Source organism: Nerophis lumbriciformis, linkage group LG23 (assembly GCF_033978685.3).
Source record: "Nerophis lumbriciformis linkage group LG23, RoL_Nlum_v2.1, whole genome shotgun sequence".
NCBI lineage: Eukaryota > Metazoa > Chordata > Actinopteri > Syngnathiformes > Syngnathidae > Nerophis > Nerophis lumbriciformis.
In genome coordinates, this window is record NC_084570.2 from 41,010,323 (window position 1) to 41,030,263 (window position 19,941).

At 39.0% G+C, this 19,941-nt stretch overlaps 1 protein-coding gene and 1 pseudogene across 2 annotated transcripts in view; both read left to right on the plus strand.

Moving 5' to 3' along the window:
- The window catches only part of LOC133622680 (neuronal acetylcholine receptor subunit alpha-2-like), a 52,191-nt gene that overhangs the window by 13,205 nt on the left and 19,045 nt on the right, over nt 1–19,941 (plus strand). The window contains exon 2 of one of the 2 annotated variants that reach the window (XM_061985533.2): nt 17,845–17,996. The exons of the other annotated variant lie outside the window; for it this stretch is intronic. Coding sequence (XP_061841517.1) covers nt 17,845–17,996 — 152 coding nt within the window. The remainder of the gene's footprint in view (nt 1–17,844; nt 17,997–19,941) is intronic. 2 annotated transcript variants of the gene reach the window in all.
- Nucleotides 4,266–7,452, plus strand: LOC133622546 (uncharacterized; annotated as a pseudogene).

Here is a 19,941-nt window from a genome sequence, read left to right on the forward strand (position 1 = left end):
ATATATCAAACCGCGGATCACCTCTCCCCCCACACACACACATAGACCGCGCCTCTTTTCTTCTCTCCGGCTTTTGACAGAGGAAGATTCAGACACCGCAGGGCTTCTGTTTCTAGCCGATACTACATCAAAAGTAACGTAAAATAACGCAGTAACGTATCATGTAGTAACGGTAACTAAATTACTGAATAAAAAAAAATAACGCGTTAGATTACTAGTTACCGCCGAAACTAACGGCGTTACAGTAACGCGTTACTTTGTAACGCGTTAGTCCCAACACTGTGTATATATATATATATATATATATATATATATATGTTTGTGTGTATGTATATATTTATATATATATATATATATATATATATATATATATATTTGTGTGTGTGAGCGTCTATATGTGTGTGTGTATATATATATATATACATACAGTATATATATATACAAAACCCAAAACCAGTGAAGTTGGCACATTGTCCATCCATCCATCCATTTTCTACCGCTTATAACGCAGTAACGTATCATGTAGTAACGGTAACTAAATTACTGAATAAAAAAAAATAACGCGTTAGATTACTAGTTACCGCCGAAACTAACGGCGTTACAGTAACGCGTTACTTTGTAACGCGTTAGTCCCAACACTGTGTATATATATATATATATATATATATATATATATATATATATATATATATATATGTTTGTGTGTATGTATATATTTATATATATATATATATATATATATATATATATATATATACATATATATATATATATATATATATATATATATATATATATATATATATATATATATATATATATGTATATATATATATTTGTGTGTGTGAGCGTCTATATGTGTGTGTGTATATATATATATATATACATACAGTATATATATATACAAAACCCAAAACCAGTGAAGTTGGCACATTGTCCATCCATCCATCCATTTTCTACCGCTTATTCCCTTTTGGGGTCGCGGGGGGCGCTGGAGCCTATCTCAGCTACAATCGGGTGGAAGGCGGGGTACACCCTGGACAAGTCGCCACCTCATCCCAGGGCCAACACAGATAGACAGACAACATTCACACTCACATCCACACACTAGGGCCAATTTAGTGTTGCCAATCAACCTATCCCCAGGTGCATGTCTTTGGAGGTGGGAGGAAGCCGGAGTACCCGGAGGGAACCCACGCAGTCACGGGGAGAACATGCAAACTCCACACAGAAAGATCCCGAGCCCGGGATTGAACCCAAGACTACTCAGGACCTTCGTATTGTGAGGCAGATGCACTAACCCCTCTGCCACCGTGAAGCCGTTGGCACATTGTGTAGATGGTAAATAAAAACAGAATACAATGATTTGCAAATCCTTTTCAACTTATATTCAATTGAATAGACTGCAAAGACAAGATATTCAACGTTCGAACTGGAAAACTTTATTTTTGCAAAACATGATTTAAAGTCCAAAAAACGCTGGTAAAACAGGAACCAGGAACCAGGAACCAAGAGACAGGAAACAAGATACAGCAAACAGGAACAGGAATCAGGAAACAGCTCACAGCATACAGGAAACAGCTAACAGGATACAGGAGACGAGGACCCAGGGAGAACTGGAGACAGCAAACAGCCCACAGCACACAATACTCCAGCCCTGACTGGAGGGCGAGGCAGGTATAAATAGTAGCCTGATTGGCAATTGCCACCAGGTGCGCCAGACTGCCAACCAGGTACAGGTGAGGGAAACAAGCGCTCAGGGAGACGTGCAGGAAAAGGAACCAAAATAAGAGCGCTGACAGGAAATAAAACACAAACACAGAGGAAAAACCAAAACATAACCAAATTGTCAGTGACAAGCCTGACAAACATGTTTCAAAAAACTGGCACAAGTGGCAAAAAAGACTGAGAAAGTTGAGGAATGCTCATCAAATACTTATTTGGAACATCCCACAGGTGTGCAGGCTAATTGGGAACAGGTGGGTGCCATGATTGGGTTTAAAAGCAGCTTCCATGAAATGGATGGGGCGAGGGTCACCACTTTGTCAACAAATGCATGAGCAAATTGTTTAAGAACAACATTTCTCAACGAGCTATTGCAAGGAAAATAGGGATTTCACGATCTGAGGTCCGTAATATCATCAAAAGGTTCAGAGAATCTGGAGAAATCATTGCACGTAACATTGAATGCCCGTGACCTTGGATCACTCAGGCGGTACTACATCAAAAAGCGAAATCAGTGTGTAAAGGATATCACCACATGGGCTCAGGAACACTTCAGAAAACCACTGTCAGTAACTACAGTTGGTCGCTCCATCTGTAAGTGCAAGTTAAAACTCTACTATGCAAAGCCAAAGCCATTTATCAACAACACCCAGAAACGCCGCCGGCTTCTCTGGGCCCGAACTCATCTAAGATGGACTGATGCAAAGTGGAAAAAAGTGTTCTGTGGGGATCAACGAGTCCACATTTCAAATTGTTTTTGGAAACTGTGGACGTGGTGTCTTCCGGAACAAAGAGAAAAAGAACCATCCGGATTGTTATAGGCGCAAAGTTGAAAAGCCAGCATCTGTGATGGTATGGGGGTGTATTAGTGCCCAAGGCATGGGTAACTTACACATCTGTGAAGGCACCATTAATGCTGAAAGGCAACGTTCCCTCTAAGGTGCGCACCTGCGCAATTGCGCACTGCTCACGCGTCCTCTGCGCACAGCAAATCTATGCCGCGCAAAAAATCAAATCCCACTCTAAACAAAATAAACAAATCGTTTGTTTTGTATGATTTTGCAATGCAACTGTGAGTAACAGGTGACGAAAGGCGGCCACAACAGATAAAACAATGTTTGTCAACACTTAAATTATTGTAACGTCTGTGGAGACACTTAAAGGAGGACAGGAATTCCATCGGTCCCTTTATTTAGCGAAATTGTTTGTCGGCCATAACCATACCAAAACAATGTGTAAAATACTTTTATCTAGCAAAACTGGTCGTTGTCTACCGTACAAACCAAGCCAAAAGCAACTCTTTGTCATCTGTTATATCAACAGCAGCCGCTTGCTCTCTCTCTCACCTGCACCAACACATACACTATGGCAATTAGCCACTGGTGCATTTATGGCCACACAAAAAGTTGGACAACTCCAACACTACACGTAAAGTGTAAATTTCAGGTGGTTTTACCATGACTCCTCAATCAGTGTGCTTATTCTACTGTCATTTGTTAAGAATGTTATTTTTTGGATATTAATCATGAAATTATGTTACAGGACTACATAATTGCCAATAAAAATATTTATTTTACGGACAGAAAGTTAATAAACACTTCATCTCATGCAACATGTGAATGTTTTAAGGGGAACTAAATGTGATCTCTGAAAGGGGTACACAATCTTTCCAAAGCAGGACCCCCACCCAGGCATAAAATACTATAGTGCATAGCTGATTAAAAAAAAAACAATATTTAAGTGGGCCAAATCACATATATTAGAAAATAATCTCTTGAAATTGACTAGTCACTTGATTATAATAATAAGACATTTAAATGGTTATGTCAGGTTTGAGACAAATGTGCTGCTGGTATGACCACAGTGTGCACGTCTGTATTCCACTGAATGCTCAGGGCGTTAGTGCGTTTGCTCACACACATGAAAAATTAGAGGGAACATTGCTGAAAGGTACATGCAGGTTTTGGAGCAACATATGTTGCCATCCAAGCAACGTTATCATGGACGCCCCTTCTTATTTCAGCAAGACAATGCCAAGCCACGTGTTACAACAACGTGGCTTCATAGTAAAAGAGTGCGGGTACTAGACTGGCCTGCATGTAGTCCAGACCTGTCTCCCATTGAAAATGTGTGGCGCATTATGAAGCCTAAAATACCACAACGGAGACTCTGGACTGTTGAACAACTTAAGCTGTACATCAAGCAAGAATGGGAAAGAATATTATGTATACATATGTATGTATGCAAATGTACTTGTATATATATATATACAGTATATATATATATATATATATATACAGTATATATATATATATATATATATATATATATATATATATATATATATATATATATATATATATATATATATATAAATATATATATATATATATATATATATATATATATATATATGTGTGTTTGTGTGTATATATATATATATATATATATATATACATATATATATATATATATATATATAAATGTGTGTGTATATATAATGTATGTATGTATGATGTATGTATATGTGTATACAGTATATGTATGAAGAAACGGCAGCCGATGCAACAGTTCCTGTTGTGCCTGCTGCAGAACCTGGTCAGACGGAGGAGGAGCCAGGTCCGGAGTCTCCCCACAGTACCCGGAACCTCCAAGAATACATCCCCCCACCAAGCAGAAAATCGGAACACCGCCGGGTGAAGTGGCCTGTCGCTAACAGGAAGGAGTGGACCAAGCTGGATGAGGACGTAGATGAAACCCTGGAATCCATTTCGAAGGGTGACGCTGACCAGAAACTCCAAACCACGTGCTCCCTCATAATGAGCATAGGAAGTGAGCGTTTTGGAGTGGAACAGAAGCAAGGAGCAGCAAGAAACCCAGCAAAACTCAATCGGTGGGAAGTCAAGATAAGCGAGTTGAGGCAAGAACTCAAATCCTTAAGACGTCAGTTCAAGGCAGCCAAAGAAGAGGAGAGAACTCCTCTGTCGGAACTCACTAACATCGTAAGAAAGAAGCTCATCACGTTGAGGAGGGCTGAATGGCACCGAAGGAGGAGAAAGGAAAGGGCACGGAAGCGAAGCGCCTTCATTGGCAACCCCTTCACCTTCACTAAGAGGCTTTTGGGCCAGAAGCGAAGTGGTCACCTCGCTTGCCCTGTAGAAGAGATTGACCATCATCTCAATGCCACCTTCAGTGACTTTTCAAGAGATCAAGAGCTTGGCCCTTCTGAGGCACTGGTGACTCCAGCAGATCCAGTGTCCCAATTCAACAGTGACAAACCCACCCTGGCAGAGGTTAAGGAAGTTGTGAAAGTTGCAAGATCTGGTTCGGTTCCCGGCCCCAGCGGTGTACCCTACAAGGTCTACAAGCAGTGTCCACGGCTCCTCAAGCGTCTGTGGAAGATCTTGAAAGTGATTTGGCGGAGAGGGAAAATCTCTGCACAGTGGAAATACGCGGAAGGCGTCTGGATCCCGAAGGAAGAGAACTCTAGCAACATCGAGCAGTTTCGTATAATCTCGCTGCTCAGCGTTGAGAGCAAGATTTTCTTTAAGATCCTGTCCCAGCGACTAACCGAGTTCCTCTTGAAGAACGCCTACATAGACACCTCTGTCCAGAAGGGGGGAGTACCTGGAGTACCTGGGTGCCTGGAGCATACAGGAGTGGTGACGCAGTTCATCCGGGAGGCAAGGGAGAGCAAAGGAGATTTGGCAACTCTCTGGCTTGACTTAACAAACGCCTACGGATCTATCCCGCACAAACTTGCTGAAATAGCACTGACAAGACACCATGTTCCTGGGAAGATCTGCAACCTCATCATGGACTACTACAACAACTTCAAAGCAAGAGTCTCCTCAAGCCAAGTAACATCTGCCTGGCACCGCCTGGAGAAGGGCATAATCACTGGTTGTACAATCTCAGTGTCACTCTTCTCCTTGGCAATGAACATGATTGTCAAGTCTGCGGAGGTTGAATGCAGAGGGCCAAAATCAAGATCTGGGATCCGGCAGCCCCCCATAAGAGCTTGTATGGATGACTTGACAGTGATGACCACATCCGTGCCTGGGTGCAGGTGGCTCCTCCAGGGGCTTGAACGGCTCATCACATGGGCAAAGATGAGCTTCAAGCCAGCAAAGTCCAGGTCTCTGGTCCAAAAGAAAGGTAAAGTGGCCGACCATTTCCCCTTTACAGTTGAGGGGTACTTGATTCCAACGGTGACCGAAAGACCTGTCAAGAGCCGGGGCAAGATCTTTGATAGCTCCCTGAAGGATGCAGTGGGTTTGCAGCAGACAAACAGCGACCTGACCTCATGGCTCACAGCCATCGACAAATCTGGTCTCCCAGGAAAGTTTAAAGCCTGGATGTACCAACACGGAGTCTTGCCTAGAATACTCTGGCCTCTGTTAATCTACGAGGTACCAATGACAACGGTTGAGGTACTAGAGAAGACCATCAGCCATTTCCTAAGGAGATGGCTGGGGATCCCTCGGTCATTAAGCAGCATTGCTCTTTATGGCCATTCCACCAAGCTGCAGCTCCCTCTCAGGGGATTGTTGGAGGAATTCAAGGTCACCCGATCCAGAGAGGTAATGATGTACAGGCACTCCGCAGATGTCAAGGTCGCCTCGGCAGGAATCGTTGTTAAGACCGGGAGGAAGTGGCAGGCACAAGAAGCCGTAAGCAGAGCAGAGGCGCGGCTGAGACACAAAACCTTGTTGAGTACTGTGGCAAGGGGGAGGGCAGGCCTCGGCAGCTTTCCAAAGCCACACTTGGACCGGGCCCGTGGCAAGGAGACGCGCCAACTGGTCCAAGAGGAGATCCGTGCAGAGGTGGGGGAAGAACGTTGCTGCCGAATGGTCAGTATGTCCAAACAAGGGGCGTGGACAAGGTGGGAGCATGCAGAACCTCGAAAACTCACCTGGGCAGAGCTCTGGAGAGCTGAACCTCTGCACACAAAATTCCTCATACAGTCTGTGTACAATGTCCTCCCATGCCCTGCCAACCTGCACATCTGTGGCCTTGCAGACACTCCGGAGTGCAAACTGTGCCAGAGGAGGGGCACCTTGGAGCACATCCTGAGCTGTTGCCCAAAGGCAGTAGGGGAGGGGCGGTATCGCTGATGCCACGACCAAGTTTTAAAAGCCCTGGCGGATTCTATCTGCGCAGCGATACAAATCAGCAAGTCCCAGGCCACCCCGAAGCAATCAATCACCTTCATCAGAGCAGGACAGAAGGAAAGCCGCCAGCCCAACTTCTCAGGAGGGCTCCTGGCCACCGCTCATGACTGGCAGCTCCATGTTGACCTGGGAAGGTAACTCAGGTTCCCGGCCAATATCGCTACCACGTCACTCCGCCCAGACATGGTGTTAACATCGGAGTCAACTAAGCAAGTGGTGCTACTGGAGCTGACTGTCCCCTGGGAGGAGCGAATTGACAAAGCAAATGAGCGAAAGAGGGACAAATACGCTGAGCTCACTGCAGAGTGTCGGAGTAACGGCTGGAGAGCCCGCTGTGAACCAGTCGAAATTGTGTGCAGGGGTTTTTCTGGTCACTCACTACAGGGTGTGTTCAGAATCCTTGGCATTAGAGGACTGCAGTCAAGAAAAGCCACCAAGAACATCCAAGAGGCCGCAGAAAAGGCCTCCCGGTGGCTGTGGATCCGTAAGGGAGATCCGTGGTGCGCTACTTGGACACAAGCCGGGGTCTGATCACCCCCGGCTGGGTCGCCAGGGAGAGGGTGTCTGATGATTAAAGACCCGAAACACCCTATGACCCTGGGTTTATCACTTATGACGTGTCCAAACATTCATGTTCTATGTATGTATGTATATATGCATGTATATTTATATATATATATATATATATGCATGTATTTAAATATATATATATATATATATATATATATATATATATATATATATATATATATATATATATATATATATATATATATATATAATCACATGGAAGAAAGCTGAACTTTACTGTAGGATGTGTAAAAGTGCTGACTCGTACAGTAAGCTCAGGGACACGTCAGTAATTGTTGTGAGACCTCGCTTGGTCGTCTTCACCAGAATGTGAGCTGCTTCTAAAAGAGGAGTGTGTGTGTGCGTGCGTGTGTGTGCGTGTGCGTGTGTGTGTGTGCGTGTGTGGGTGTGTGTGTGTGTGTGCTGCTCAGGTGGGGGGTGGGGGGGTGTTGGCACAGCGTGTCCTCTGATGCAGGTCCATGGCAGCCTTCAGTGGTCTGGTGTAAGCCTGACAGCAGCTGAGACCATGGGAGTGTCCTTCCGCTGGCATCAAGTCTCTTTACGACCCACAATCCTCCCTGGCCCACACACACACTCAGTGAGTGACGTGTGCAGTATTCATATCACTACGACGTGTTTAAAACGACGTGTTCAAACCCCTCAGGAGCTCCGTTCAATGACAAAAAATGTCTGCTTCCCAAAAACTGCTGTGAAAATGCTGAATGGTAATTTGAATAAAATGGAGCCTCTCCTCTCGGCTGGAAGACAGGAAGCACTTTGGACACATCACACATCCTCAAAACTCACGTACGCATTTTAACATCACTTTTAAACATCACATACGCATTTTAAACATCACTTTTAAACATCACATTTACATTTTAAACATTACATACACTTTTTAAACATCACTTTTAAAACATCACGTATGCATTTTAAACATCACATACACATTTTAAACATCACATACGCATTTTAAACATCACATACGCATTTTAAACATCACATACGCATTTTAAACATCACATATGCATTTTAAACATCACATATGCATTTTAAACATCACATACACATTTTAAACATCACTTTTAAACATCATATATACATTTTAAACATCACTTTTAAACATCACGTACGCATTTTAAACATCACATACGCATTTTAAACATCACATACGCATTTTAAACATCACATATGCATTTTAAACATCACATACGCATTTTAAACATCACTTTTAAACATCATATATACATTTTAAACATCACTTTTAAACATCACGTACGCATTTTAAACATCACATACGCATTTTAAACATCACATACACATTTTAAACATCACATACACATTTTAAACATCACGTACGCATTTTAAACATCACTTTTAAACATTACATACACATTTTAAACATCACTTTTAAACATCACATACGCATTTTAAACATCACATCCACATTTTAAACATCACTTTTAAACATCACATACACATTTTAAACATCACTTTTAAACATCACATACACATTTTAAACATATTTTAAACATCACATACTGTTAAGTCTTGGCAAAAATGAGGACTCAGATGCAGAAGAGAGACAATTGACTCAGACTTTATTTAATTACCGTATTTTCCGCACTATAAGGCGCACCGGATTATTAGCCGCACCTTCAATGAATTACATATTTCATAACTTTGTCCACCAATAAGCCGCCCCGGATTATAAGCCGCGCCTACGCTGCGCTAAAGGGAATGTCAAAAAAACAGTCAGATAGTTCAGTCAAACTTTAATAATATATTGAAAACCAGCGTTCTAACAACTCTGTCCCAAAATGTACGCAAATGTGCAATCACAAACATAGTAAAATTCAAAATGGTGTAGAGCAATAGCAACATAATGTTGCTCGAACGTTAATGTCACAACACACAAAATAAACATAGCGCTCACCTTCTGAAGTTATTCTTCATTCGTAAATCCTTCGAATTCTTCGTCTTCGGTGTCCGAATTGAAAAGTTGCGCAAGCGTGGTATCCAAAATGGCCGGTTCCGTCTCGTCGAAGTCATCGGAGTCAGTGTCGCTGTTGTTCTGTGAATCCTGCCTTCCGGAAAGCTCGGACCACAGTTGTGACCGAAATATCTGCCCAGGCATTTACGATCCACTGGCAAATGTTGGCGTATGTCGTCCGGCGCTGTCTGCCCGTCTTAGTGAAGGTGTGTTCGCCTTCGGAGCTGTGTGAAAAAAGCCACCCGGCCTCTTCGCGTAAACTTCCCTTAACCACTCGCTCATCTTTTCTTCATCCATCCATCCCTTCGAGTTAGCTTTTATGATGACGCCGGCTGGAAAGGTCTCTTTTGGCAAGGTCTTCCTTTTGAATATCACCATGGGTGGAAGTTAGCATGGCAAGCTAGAACCACAGTGAAGGATGACTTCTCATTCCCTGTGGTGCGAATATTCACCGTACGTGCTCCCGTTCCACAGTGCGGTTCACAGGAATATCAGTTGCTGTGAAATACGGTAGTAATCCGTGTGCGGATGGAGAGATTGCGTCTTTTTATGAACCGGATCCTTGTCGCTTAGTAGGAGCCATTTTGTGGTCTTTACAGATGTAAACAGGAAATGAAACGTACGGTGATATCCGCGCGTTTTTTCTTCTTCTTCCGGGGGCGGGTGGTTGCTTACAGTAGAAGAAGAAGCGCTTCCTGTTCTATGGGGGCGGGTGCTTTCCTTGGCGGTTGCTTGCGTAGAAGAAGAAGCGCTTCCTGTTCTACCGGGAAAAAAGATGGCGGCTGTTTACCGAAGTTGCGAGATCGAAACTTTATGAAAATGAATCGTAATAAAGCGCACCGGGTTATAAGGCGCACTGTCAGCTTTTGAGAAAATGTGTGGTTTTTAGGTGCGCCTTATAGTGCGGAAAATACGGTAGTTTTCTTTGCTATCTCTTGGACAGAGTGATTAAACAAACTGGCTACAAAATCTATCTATGATATACTAGAGCAACAAGAGGATGTGTAGCATAGGACATAAGGCAATAAACAGAAAATCACTCCTTAAGGAGGAAAAGGACAATAGTAAAAGCTCTATACGAATCTAATAACAAAAAAACAACAATCTATGATAATCTACAAAAAAGGTAATTTCACTCATGACAAGAAGTCAAGAAGCTATAAACAGAAAATATGTTATAAAGAGTTGAGAAGCCTGCAAACTAAAAGCGCTCCAGAAGGAGGAAAAAAAGGAAGGCAAGGGACTATGAAAATTGATACAAAAAGACTTGACCGAAAAAACTTTAGCAAAAGAAAATCACTCTCTCAGAGGAAACAAAGAAATCAATTGTAGCTGAGATAGGCTCCAGCGCCCCCCGCGACCCCAAAGGGAATAAGCGGTAGAAAATGGATGGATGGAATACTTATCAAGGCTGTGGACAAGGCTGTGGACAAGGCTGTGGACAAGGCTGTGGACAAGGCTGTGGACAAGGCTGTGGACAAGGCTGGCGGTACGTAGCGAGACGATATACTCTGGCAACAAGACAGGGGAAGACGAGGACTATATACACATGAGGGAGAGTGACACAGGTGGACACAATCAGGCAATCAGGAGAGACATCAGACCAGTGACACAGGAGGAAAGGCAAGTGGCCTGAAACGAGAGGAGGATTAGAATTTTCAAAATAAAACAGGAAGTTTGCCAGACAACCCCAAAACAGGACTTCCCTCACCACGATGTGACACATACACATTTTAAACATCACTTTTAAAATCACATAAACATTTTAAACATAACTTTTAAACATCACATACACATTTTAAACATCACATACACATTTTAAACATCACACACATTTTAACGTCACATACGCATTTTAATCATCACTTTTAAACATCACATACACATTTTAAAAATCACATAAACATTTTAAACATCACTTTTAAACATCACATACGCATTTCAAACATCACTTTTAAACATTACATACACATTTTAAACATCACTTTTAAACATTACATACATATTTTAAACATCACATACACATTTTAAACATTACATGCACATTTTAAACATCACTTTTAAACATCACATACACATTTTAAACATCACTTTTAAACATTACATACACATTTTAAACATCACATACACATTTTAAACATCACTTTTAAACATCACATACGCATTTTAAACATCACATCCACATTTTAAACATCGCTTTTAAACATCACATACACATTTTAAACATCACATACACATTTTAAACATCACTTTTAAACATCACATACACATTTTAAACATATTTTAAACATCACATACACATTTTAAACATCACTTTTAAAATCACATAAACATTTTAAACATAACTTTTAAACATCACATACACATTTTTAAACATCACCCATTTTAACATCACATACATATTTTAAACATCACTTTTAAACATCACATACACATTTTAAACATCACCTACACATTTTAATCATCACATACACATTTTAAACATCATATATACATTTTAAACATCACATACACATTTTAAACATCATATATACATTTTAAACATCACATACACATTTGACAGTTTTTTGTAATTGCTTACACACTAAATGTTAAATGTTCACACAGTCACAGTTTTTTCCATTTGCTTACACACAATTTTACTAACTGTGTGTCTTTTTTCAAAAGATACACACACTTTTCCAAACACCACATTCAATTTTCTTAATTCCTAGATGATTTGCAAAATTTCACACTTGGGTGAAAACATATGCCCAGTCTTCAAAATAAAGCAAGCATTAGTAAAAATGCAGTTTTATTGTCGTCTCACTCACACAGACTTCAAATGATAAGACACTATTGGAGTGAGTTACCCACAACAGTGAGAAATACAAAACACATTTGTAAAAAAACCTATTTTACTATAAGAAATCACATCTTTTTAGCATATGTAATGAATGATTACTGTAAGTTGACCAAATATATTGGCAAATATATCTCATCTACAATCCTTACATGTGCGCAAGATGTGAAGGTGTGTGTGAAGCATGTGTGGAATATAAGTGTGCAACAGAGTCTATGACTAATATTAGCACATCTGCACAGTGGTTTTGTTTACTGTGTGTAGACTTTGTTAACTGTGGGAACATTTAACTTTTAGTGTGTAAGCAATGGTGATCACAATATGCAGACCACAGCGGGAGGCAACGTGCAGGTAAAAAGGTGTCTAACGCTTAAACCAAAAATAAACAAAAGGCAAATGCTGCTAAGAAAATTCATTGAAGCTTAGGGATGGCTATGCGAAACGAAAATAAGACTGAACTGGCTGCAAAGTAAACGAAAACAGAATGCTGGACGACAGCAAAGACTTACAGCGTGTGGAGCAGACGGCGTCCACAAAGTACATTCGTACATGACGTGACAATCAACAATGTCCCCACAAAGAAGGATTCTCGTTCGCACAACTTAAATAGTCTTGATTGCAAAAACAAAGCAGGTGCAGGGAATAGCGTTGAACGAAGACATGAAACTGCTACAGGAAAATACCGACAAAACAGGAAAAGCCACCAAAAGACAAGAACTAAAACACTACACACAGGAAAACAGCAAAAAACCTCAAAATAAGTTAGGGAGTGATGTGACAGGTCATGACACTACACCTACTTTGAGACAAGAGCTATATTGATGCATACTTTGTTAGGGTTTGAATTCTTATCCAACAATTGCGACAACGACTTTTTATTGTCAATATCGGCTGCTGAGTTTCATTTTTTTATGTTTTCTGCTGGTGGTGTGCCTCTGCATTTTTTCAATGAAAAAAAAATGTGCCTTGGCTCAGAAAAGGTTGAAAAACACTGATCTAGGGCAACACACCAAGGAAGGAATGTTCTGGCATGCCTGATGCATCCCTGGCAATCTTCTGCTGATATGTCCAGGCATCCAGCATGCATTGCGTCCAGGAGGGACATTTGATCATGTGGATGGTGGAATTGTCCAATTGTTTTTATAGCATCTCATTTTTCGATTTGACATATATTTCATTCAAATATTACTGTAGAATTGTAGCACATTGCTGTCTTATTCAAGTTTGTATTATGTTATTGTTTTGAACTTAAGTGTAACAGTTTTGAAAGCAGTATGTAAGCATGTTCAAACTGGCCTGTAAGTACACAGAGTTTTGGCGGTTGTTGTGTCGAAGTGAGAAAATAATGAATGTCATTTGAAAGATGTCGTCATTGAATGCATTTTGTGCCAAAGCAATGATAATCGATCCTCAGTTTAGCCCATTTATACTTCTGTTGTGCTTACTGTGTGAAGACTTCTGAAAAAGTGACCTAAATGTGTCCTAGCGACTGTAAAAAACTGTAATATGATGATCAAAGTTATTCTTGTTATGAACGTTTTTATTATTAGTATTATTAACAATAATTACTAATAATTATTACCAATTGCTTGTTATTTGTAATGTTGGTATGTTGTTTGTAATGTTTGCATGTTGTTTGTAATGTTTGCATGTTGTTTGTAATGTTAGAATGTCGTTTGTAATGTTTGCATGTTGTTTGTAATGTTTGCATCTTGTTTGTAATGTTAGCATATTGTTTGTAATGTTTGCATGTTGTTTGTAATGTTTGCATGTTGTTTGTTATGTTTGCATGTTGTTTGTAATGTTTGCATGTTGTGTATAATGTTTGCATGTTGTTTATAGTGTTTGCATGTTGTTTGTAATGTTTGCATGTTGTTTGTTATGTTTGTATGTTGTTTGTAATTTTAGTATATTGCTTGTCATGCTTGCATGTTGTTTGTAATGTTAGAATGTTGTTTGTAATGTTTGCATTTTGTTTGTAATATTTGCATGTTGTTTTTAATGTTTGCATGTTGTTTGTAATGTTTGCATGTTGTTTGTAATGTTTGCATGTTGTTTGTAATGTTAGCATGTTGTTTGTAATGTCTGCATGTTGTTTGTAATGTTAGCAGGTTGTATGTAATGTTAGCATGTTGTTTGCAATGTCTGCATGTTGTTTGCAATGTTAGCATGTTGTTTGCAATGTCTGCATGTTGTTTGCAATGTTAGCATGTGGTTTGCAATGTCTGCATGTTGTTTGCAATGTTAGCATGTTGTTTGCAATGTTTGCATGTTGTTTGCAATGTTTGCATGTTGTTTGCAATGTTAGCATGTTGTTTGCAATGTCTGCATGTTGTTTGCAATGTTAGCATGTTGTTTGCAATGTTTGCATGTTGTTTGCAATGTTTGCATGTTGTTTGCAATGTTAGCATGTTGTTTGCAATGTCTGCATGTTGTTTGCAATGTCTGCATGTTGTTTGCAATGTTTGCATGTTTCAGGGCTCACAGGAATAAGACAAAGCAGTACTGGGAGCTGCCTAAAAAACAACATGCAGGGCTGCAAGTGATAAAAGCATGAAAAGGCTTATCAAAGGCACTACAGATCCACCAGATCACATTCATCAAGACTGAGGGAGACGTTCTTTGTCAGGACCATTTGGGCCCTAAACCATTACTTGTTGTGCTCTCTTGCTCCTTCATGCTGCTACCTCTACTGCCCGCTGGCTTGGATCTTCTGTTCTTTGCTTTTTCAAATGTCTTATGTTCTGTTCTTTGCTTTTTCAAATGTCTTATGTTCTGTTCTTAGCTCTTTCAAATGTTTTATGTCCTGTTCTTGGGTTTACATTTCAAGTGTTTTTATGTCCTGTTCGTACATCAAAAGTTCTTTTTACATCCTGTTCTTATGTTTACATTTTAAGTGTTTTTAAGTCCTGTTCGTACATTTCAAGTGTTTTTATTTTCTCTTCCTACATTTTAAATGTTTTTATGTACTGTTCTTAGGTTTACATTTTAAATGTTTTTATGTCCTGTTCCTAGGTTTACATTTTAAATGTTTTTATGTCCTGTTCTTAGGTTTACATTTTAAATGTTTTTATGTCCTGTTCTTACATTTCAAGTGTTTGTATATTCTGTTCTTACATTTGAAGTAATTTCATGTTCTCTTCTTACATTTCAAGTGTTTTATGTCCTGTTCTTTGGTTTACATTTCAAGTGTTTTTAAGTCCTGTTCTTATGTTTACATTTCAAGACTTTTTATGTCCTGTTTTTACATTTCAAGTGTTTTGATGCTATGTTCTTACATTTCAATTGTTTTTATGACCTGTTTGTACATTTCAAGTGTTTTTATGACCTGTTTGTACATTAAAAGTTTTTTTTACATCCTGTTCTTATGTTTACATTTCAAGTGTTTTTATGTTCTCTTCTTACATTTTGAGTGATTTTATGCCCTGTTCTTAGTTTACATTTTAAATGTTTTTATGTCCTGTTTTTACATTTGAAGTATTTTCATGTTCTGTTCCTACATTTCAAGTGTTTTATGTCCTGTTCTTATGTTTACATTTCAAGACTTTTTATGTCCTGTTCCTACATTTCAAGTGTTTTTATGTCCTGTTCTTACATTTTAAGTGTTTTTATGTCCTGTTCTTACATTTCAAGTGTTTTTATGTTCTCTTCCTACATTTTAAAGGGGAACATTATCACCAGACCTATGTAAGCGTCAATATATACCTTGATGTTGCAGAAAAAAGACCATATATTTTTTTAACCGATTTCCAAACTCTAAATGGGTGGATTTTGGCGAATTAAACGCCTTTCTATTATTCGCTCTCGGAGCGATGACGTCACAACGTGACGTCACATCGGGAAGCAATCCGCCATTTTCTCAAACACCGAGTCAAATCAGCTCTGTTATTTTCCGTTTTTTCGACTGTTTTCCGTACCTTGGAGACATCATGCCTTGTCGGTGTGTTGTCGGAGGGTGTAACAACACGAACAGGGATGGATTTAAGTTGCACCAGTGGCCCAAAGATGCGAAAGTGGCAAGAAATTGGACGTTTGTTCCGCACACTTTACCGACGAAAGCTATGCTACGACAGAGATGGCAAGAATGTGTGGATATCCTGCGACACTCAAAGCAGATGCATTTCCAACCATAAAGTCAAAGAAATCTGCCGCCAGACCCCCATTGAATCTGCCGGAGTGTGTGAGCTATTCAGGGACAAAGGACCTCGGTAGCACGGCAAGCAATGGCGGCAGTTTGTTCCCGCAGACGAGCGAGCTAAACCCCCTGGACGTCTTGGCTCACACCGTCCCTTATGCCACCGAAGATGATCAAGAGAAGAATATCGACCCTAGCTTTCCTGGCCTGCTGACATCAACTCCAAAACTGGACAGATCAGCTTTCAGGAAAAGATAGCGGATGAGGGTATGTCTACAGAATATATTAACTGATGAAAACTGGGCTGTCTGCACTCTCAAAGTGCATGTTGTTGCCAAATGTATTTCATATGCTGTAAACCTAGTTCATAGTTGTTAGTTTCCTTTAATGCTAAACAAACACATACCAATCGTTGGTTAGAAGGCGATCGCCGAATTCGTCCTCACTTCCTCCCGTGTCGCTGGCTGTCGTGTTGTTTTCGTCGGTTTCGCTTGCATACGGTTCAAACCGATATGGCTCAATAGCTTCAGTTTCTTCTTCAATTTGCCTCCACACTACAACCATCCGTTTCAATACATGCGTAATCTGTTGAATCGCTTAAGCCGCTGAAATCCGAGTCTGAATCCGAGCTAATGTCGCTATAGCTTGCTGTTCTATGCGCCATGTTTGTTTGTGTTGGCATCACTATGTGACGTCACAGGAAAATGGACGGGTGTATATAACGATGGTTAAAATCAGGCACTTTGAAGCTTTTTTTAGGGATATTGCGTGATGGGTAAAATTTTGAAAAAAACTTCGAAAAATAAAATACGCCACTGGGAACTGATTTTTAATGGTTTTAACCCTTCTGAAATTGTGATAATGTTCCCCTTTAAGTGTTCTTATGTCCTGTTCTTAGGTTTACAGTTTAAATGTTTTTATGTCCTGTTCTTACAATTGAAGTATTTTCATTTTTCTGTTCTTACATGTCAAGTGTTTTCATGTCCTGTTTTTACATTTTAGGTGTTTTTATGTCCGGTTCTTATGTTTACATTACAAGGCTTTTTATGTCCTGTTCTTAGGTTTACATTTTACAGCTGAGAAAAGGTAACTCATAACAACAGAGTTAATTTCTTTAGCAAAATTCTGATTGTTGTCCAAAAGAACTCTGAGGTTCTTTCAAAGTGGTTTGCAGTCCAGATCAGGCAAACAATGCATTTGTTCATGTAAACAGTTAATATTATTATTATCAATTTCATAAATAATATTTTTATAGTTATCATTATTAAAAATATAATTGTTATTAATTAATTATTTTTCCACCTTAAATGAGTCAGTCCTTAAAAACTACTTCAACCGGAAATATCACTTTCTACTTCCTTGTTTACCGAAATGTTATTGTTTTGTTGTTTACTTCCCGTAGTGTGTTGCTATGCTGCACCACGGGCCCACGCCGAGGAGAAGCTGCTCCAGGACCTCTTTGTGCGCTACAACAAGCTCTCCAGGCCGGTGGAAAACTCGTCGGACACGGTTCTGGTCCACTTTGGACTGTCCATCGCTCAGCTCATAGACGTGGTCAGTCAGTGACTTTTTTGTATGAATAGTTGATATTTAAAACATATGTTCACGGGCGACGTCTTGTTTACAGTTCACAGCTACTCACTCGAAAAAAAAATAGTCGCAATAAACCTCATCAAGTCGCACCTTATATTAAAGACCACAATGAGAACTTTCTAGATTTGGAGTTATTATGTTCATGGAGGTCTAGTAGAGCCTACAAAGTCCAAAACAATGAATTGTTGGCACTCACTGGTTGACTTCCACGTTGTTCTGATTTCACAGGTAATGTTCCTTAATGTAAATAATGTACTCGATGTGTCAAACTGCATAGGTAATGTTTTATATATCATATCAAACATTATTAGCTGTCAAAAACAATTACTAATTTTAAATTAAACTAATTAACAGTAAAATAAAGTAAAATGAATCACCATTTGACTATACTGTCACCTAGTATCATCTTTGACAAGAACTGTCATACAAGTGCAAAAAGTAGGCGTGGATGATACTGGGAGTTCTGATATTGAGCCGATGCCAAGTAAATACAGGGATCGTTTTGCCGATACTGATACCGATAACGATACTGTGACTTGAAAAAAGCCCTAACTTGCCTTGAGTTAGTTGATTATGACTATGATAACACAGGAAGATTTTACTCAAATACAAACAATTTTAAGATCTAAATGCATCTACAGAAAACAAGTTTCTTTTTGTAAAATTAATAAAAATTACAAATATTAATACGTTCATTTACACACAATTGCTTAGGAAAATAGTTTACATTTAAATGTATACAACTACATAAATAACTTGCATTGCAGGCAGATATGTGTGACAAATATAGTACCGTATTGTCCGGTCGATAGAAAGCACCAGTATATAAGCCGCAACCAATACATTTTTCTGTATATTAGCCGCACTGATATATGCATATACTGTATGTATGTATACATATATGTATATGTGTTTGTATATATATGTGTATGTGCATGTATATATGTGTATGTATACATGTATATTTGTATGTATATACTGTATGTATGTATATATGTGTGTATATATATGTATGTATACACATATGTATATGTGTATGTATACATATATGTGTATGTATATGTGTATGTATACACTGTATGTATGTATATACAGTATGTGTGTATATATATATATATATGTATGTATACATATATGTATATATGTTGCGTATATATGTATATATACGTATATATGTATATGTGTATGTATGTATATATGTAAATATGTATACATATATATGCATATTATATATGTATATATATACGTATATTTGTGTATTCTATATGATATATTTATATATAAATACATAAATATGCATATATGTATATGTATATACTGTATATACAAATATATGCATATATGTATATATGTCTGTATGTGTGTTTATTATATATATATATATATATATATATATATATATATATATATATATATATATATATATATATATATATATATATATATATATAATGAAAAATCATACGAGTACAAACGCTATGCACGGCCAGAAAACGGAACAGCACTTCCACTTCTTGTTCAACGCTCAGCCTACACTGCACTACAGCTGTCTGCAATGAGCGAACTCGTCCAAAAGATGGCGCCGTAGCACAAACAAAAACACACCTTTTCAGTGTCTTTACTTGTTTTTATTTTAAACTATTTGCAATATGGCTGTCAGCGAGGAAAAATCCATAAATCAGCCGCACCGTTTTATAAGCCCCGGGGTGCAAAGCGTAGGGAAAAAGTAGTTAGAAATATATACAGCAAAGCCTGCCTGAGTGAGCAGCAGAGACTCAATACAAGTAAAATAAAGACTCATCATTTAAAGACACTGCCACCTAGTGCCACTATATTGTGTTTCAATCATGTATTTTTCAGTTCATTCATTCATCCGTGGGGGAAAAATACTTATTTACCACTTTCC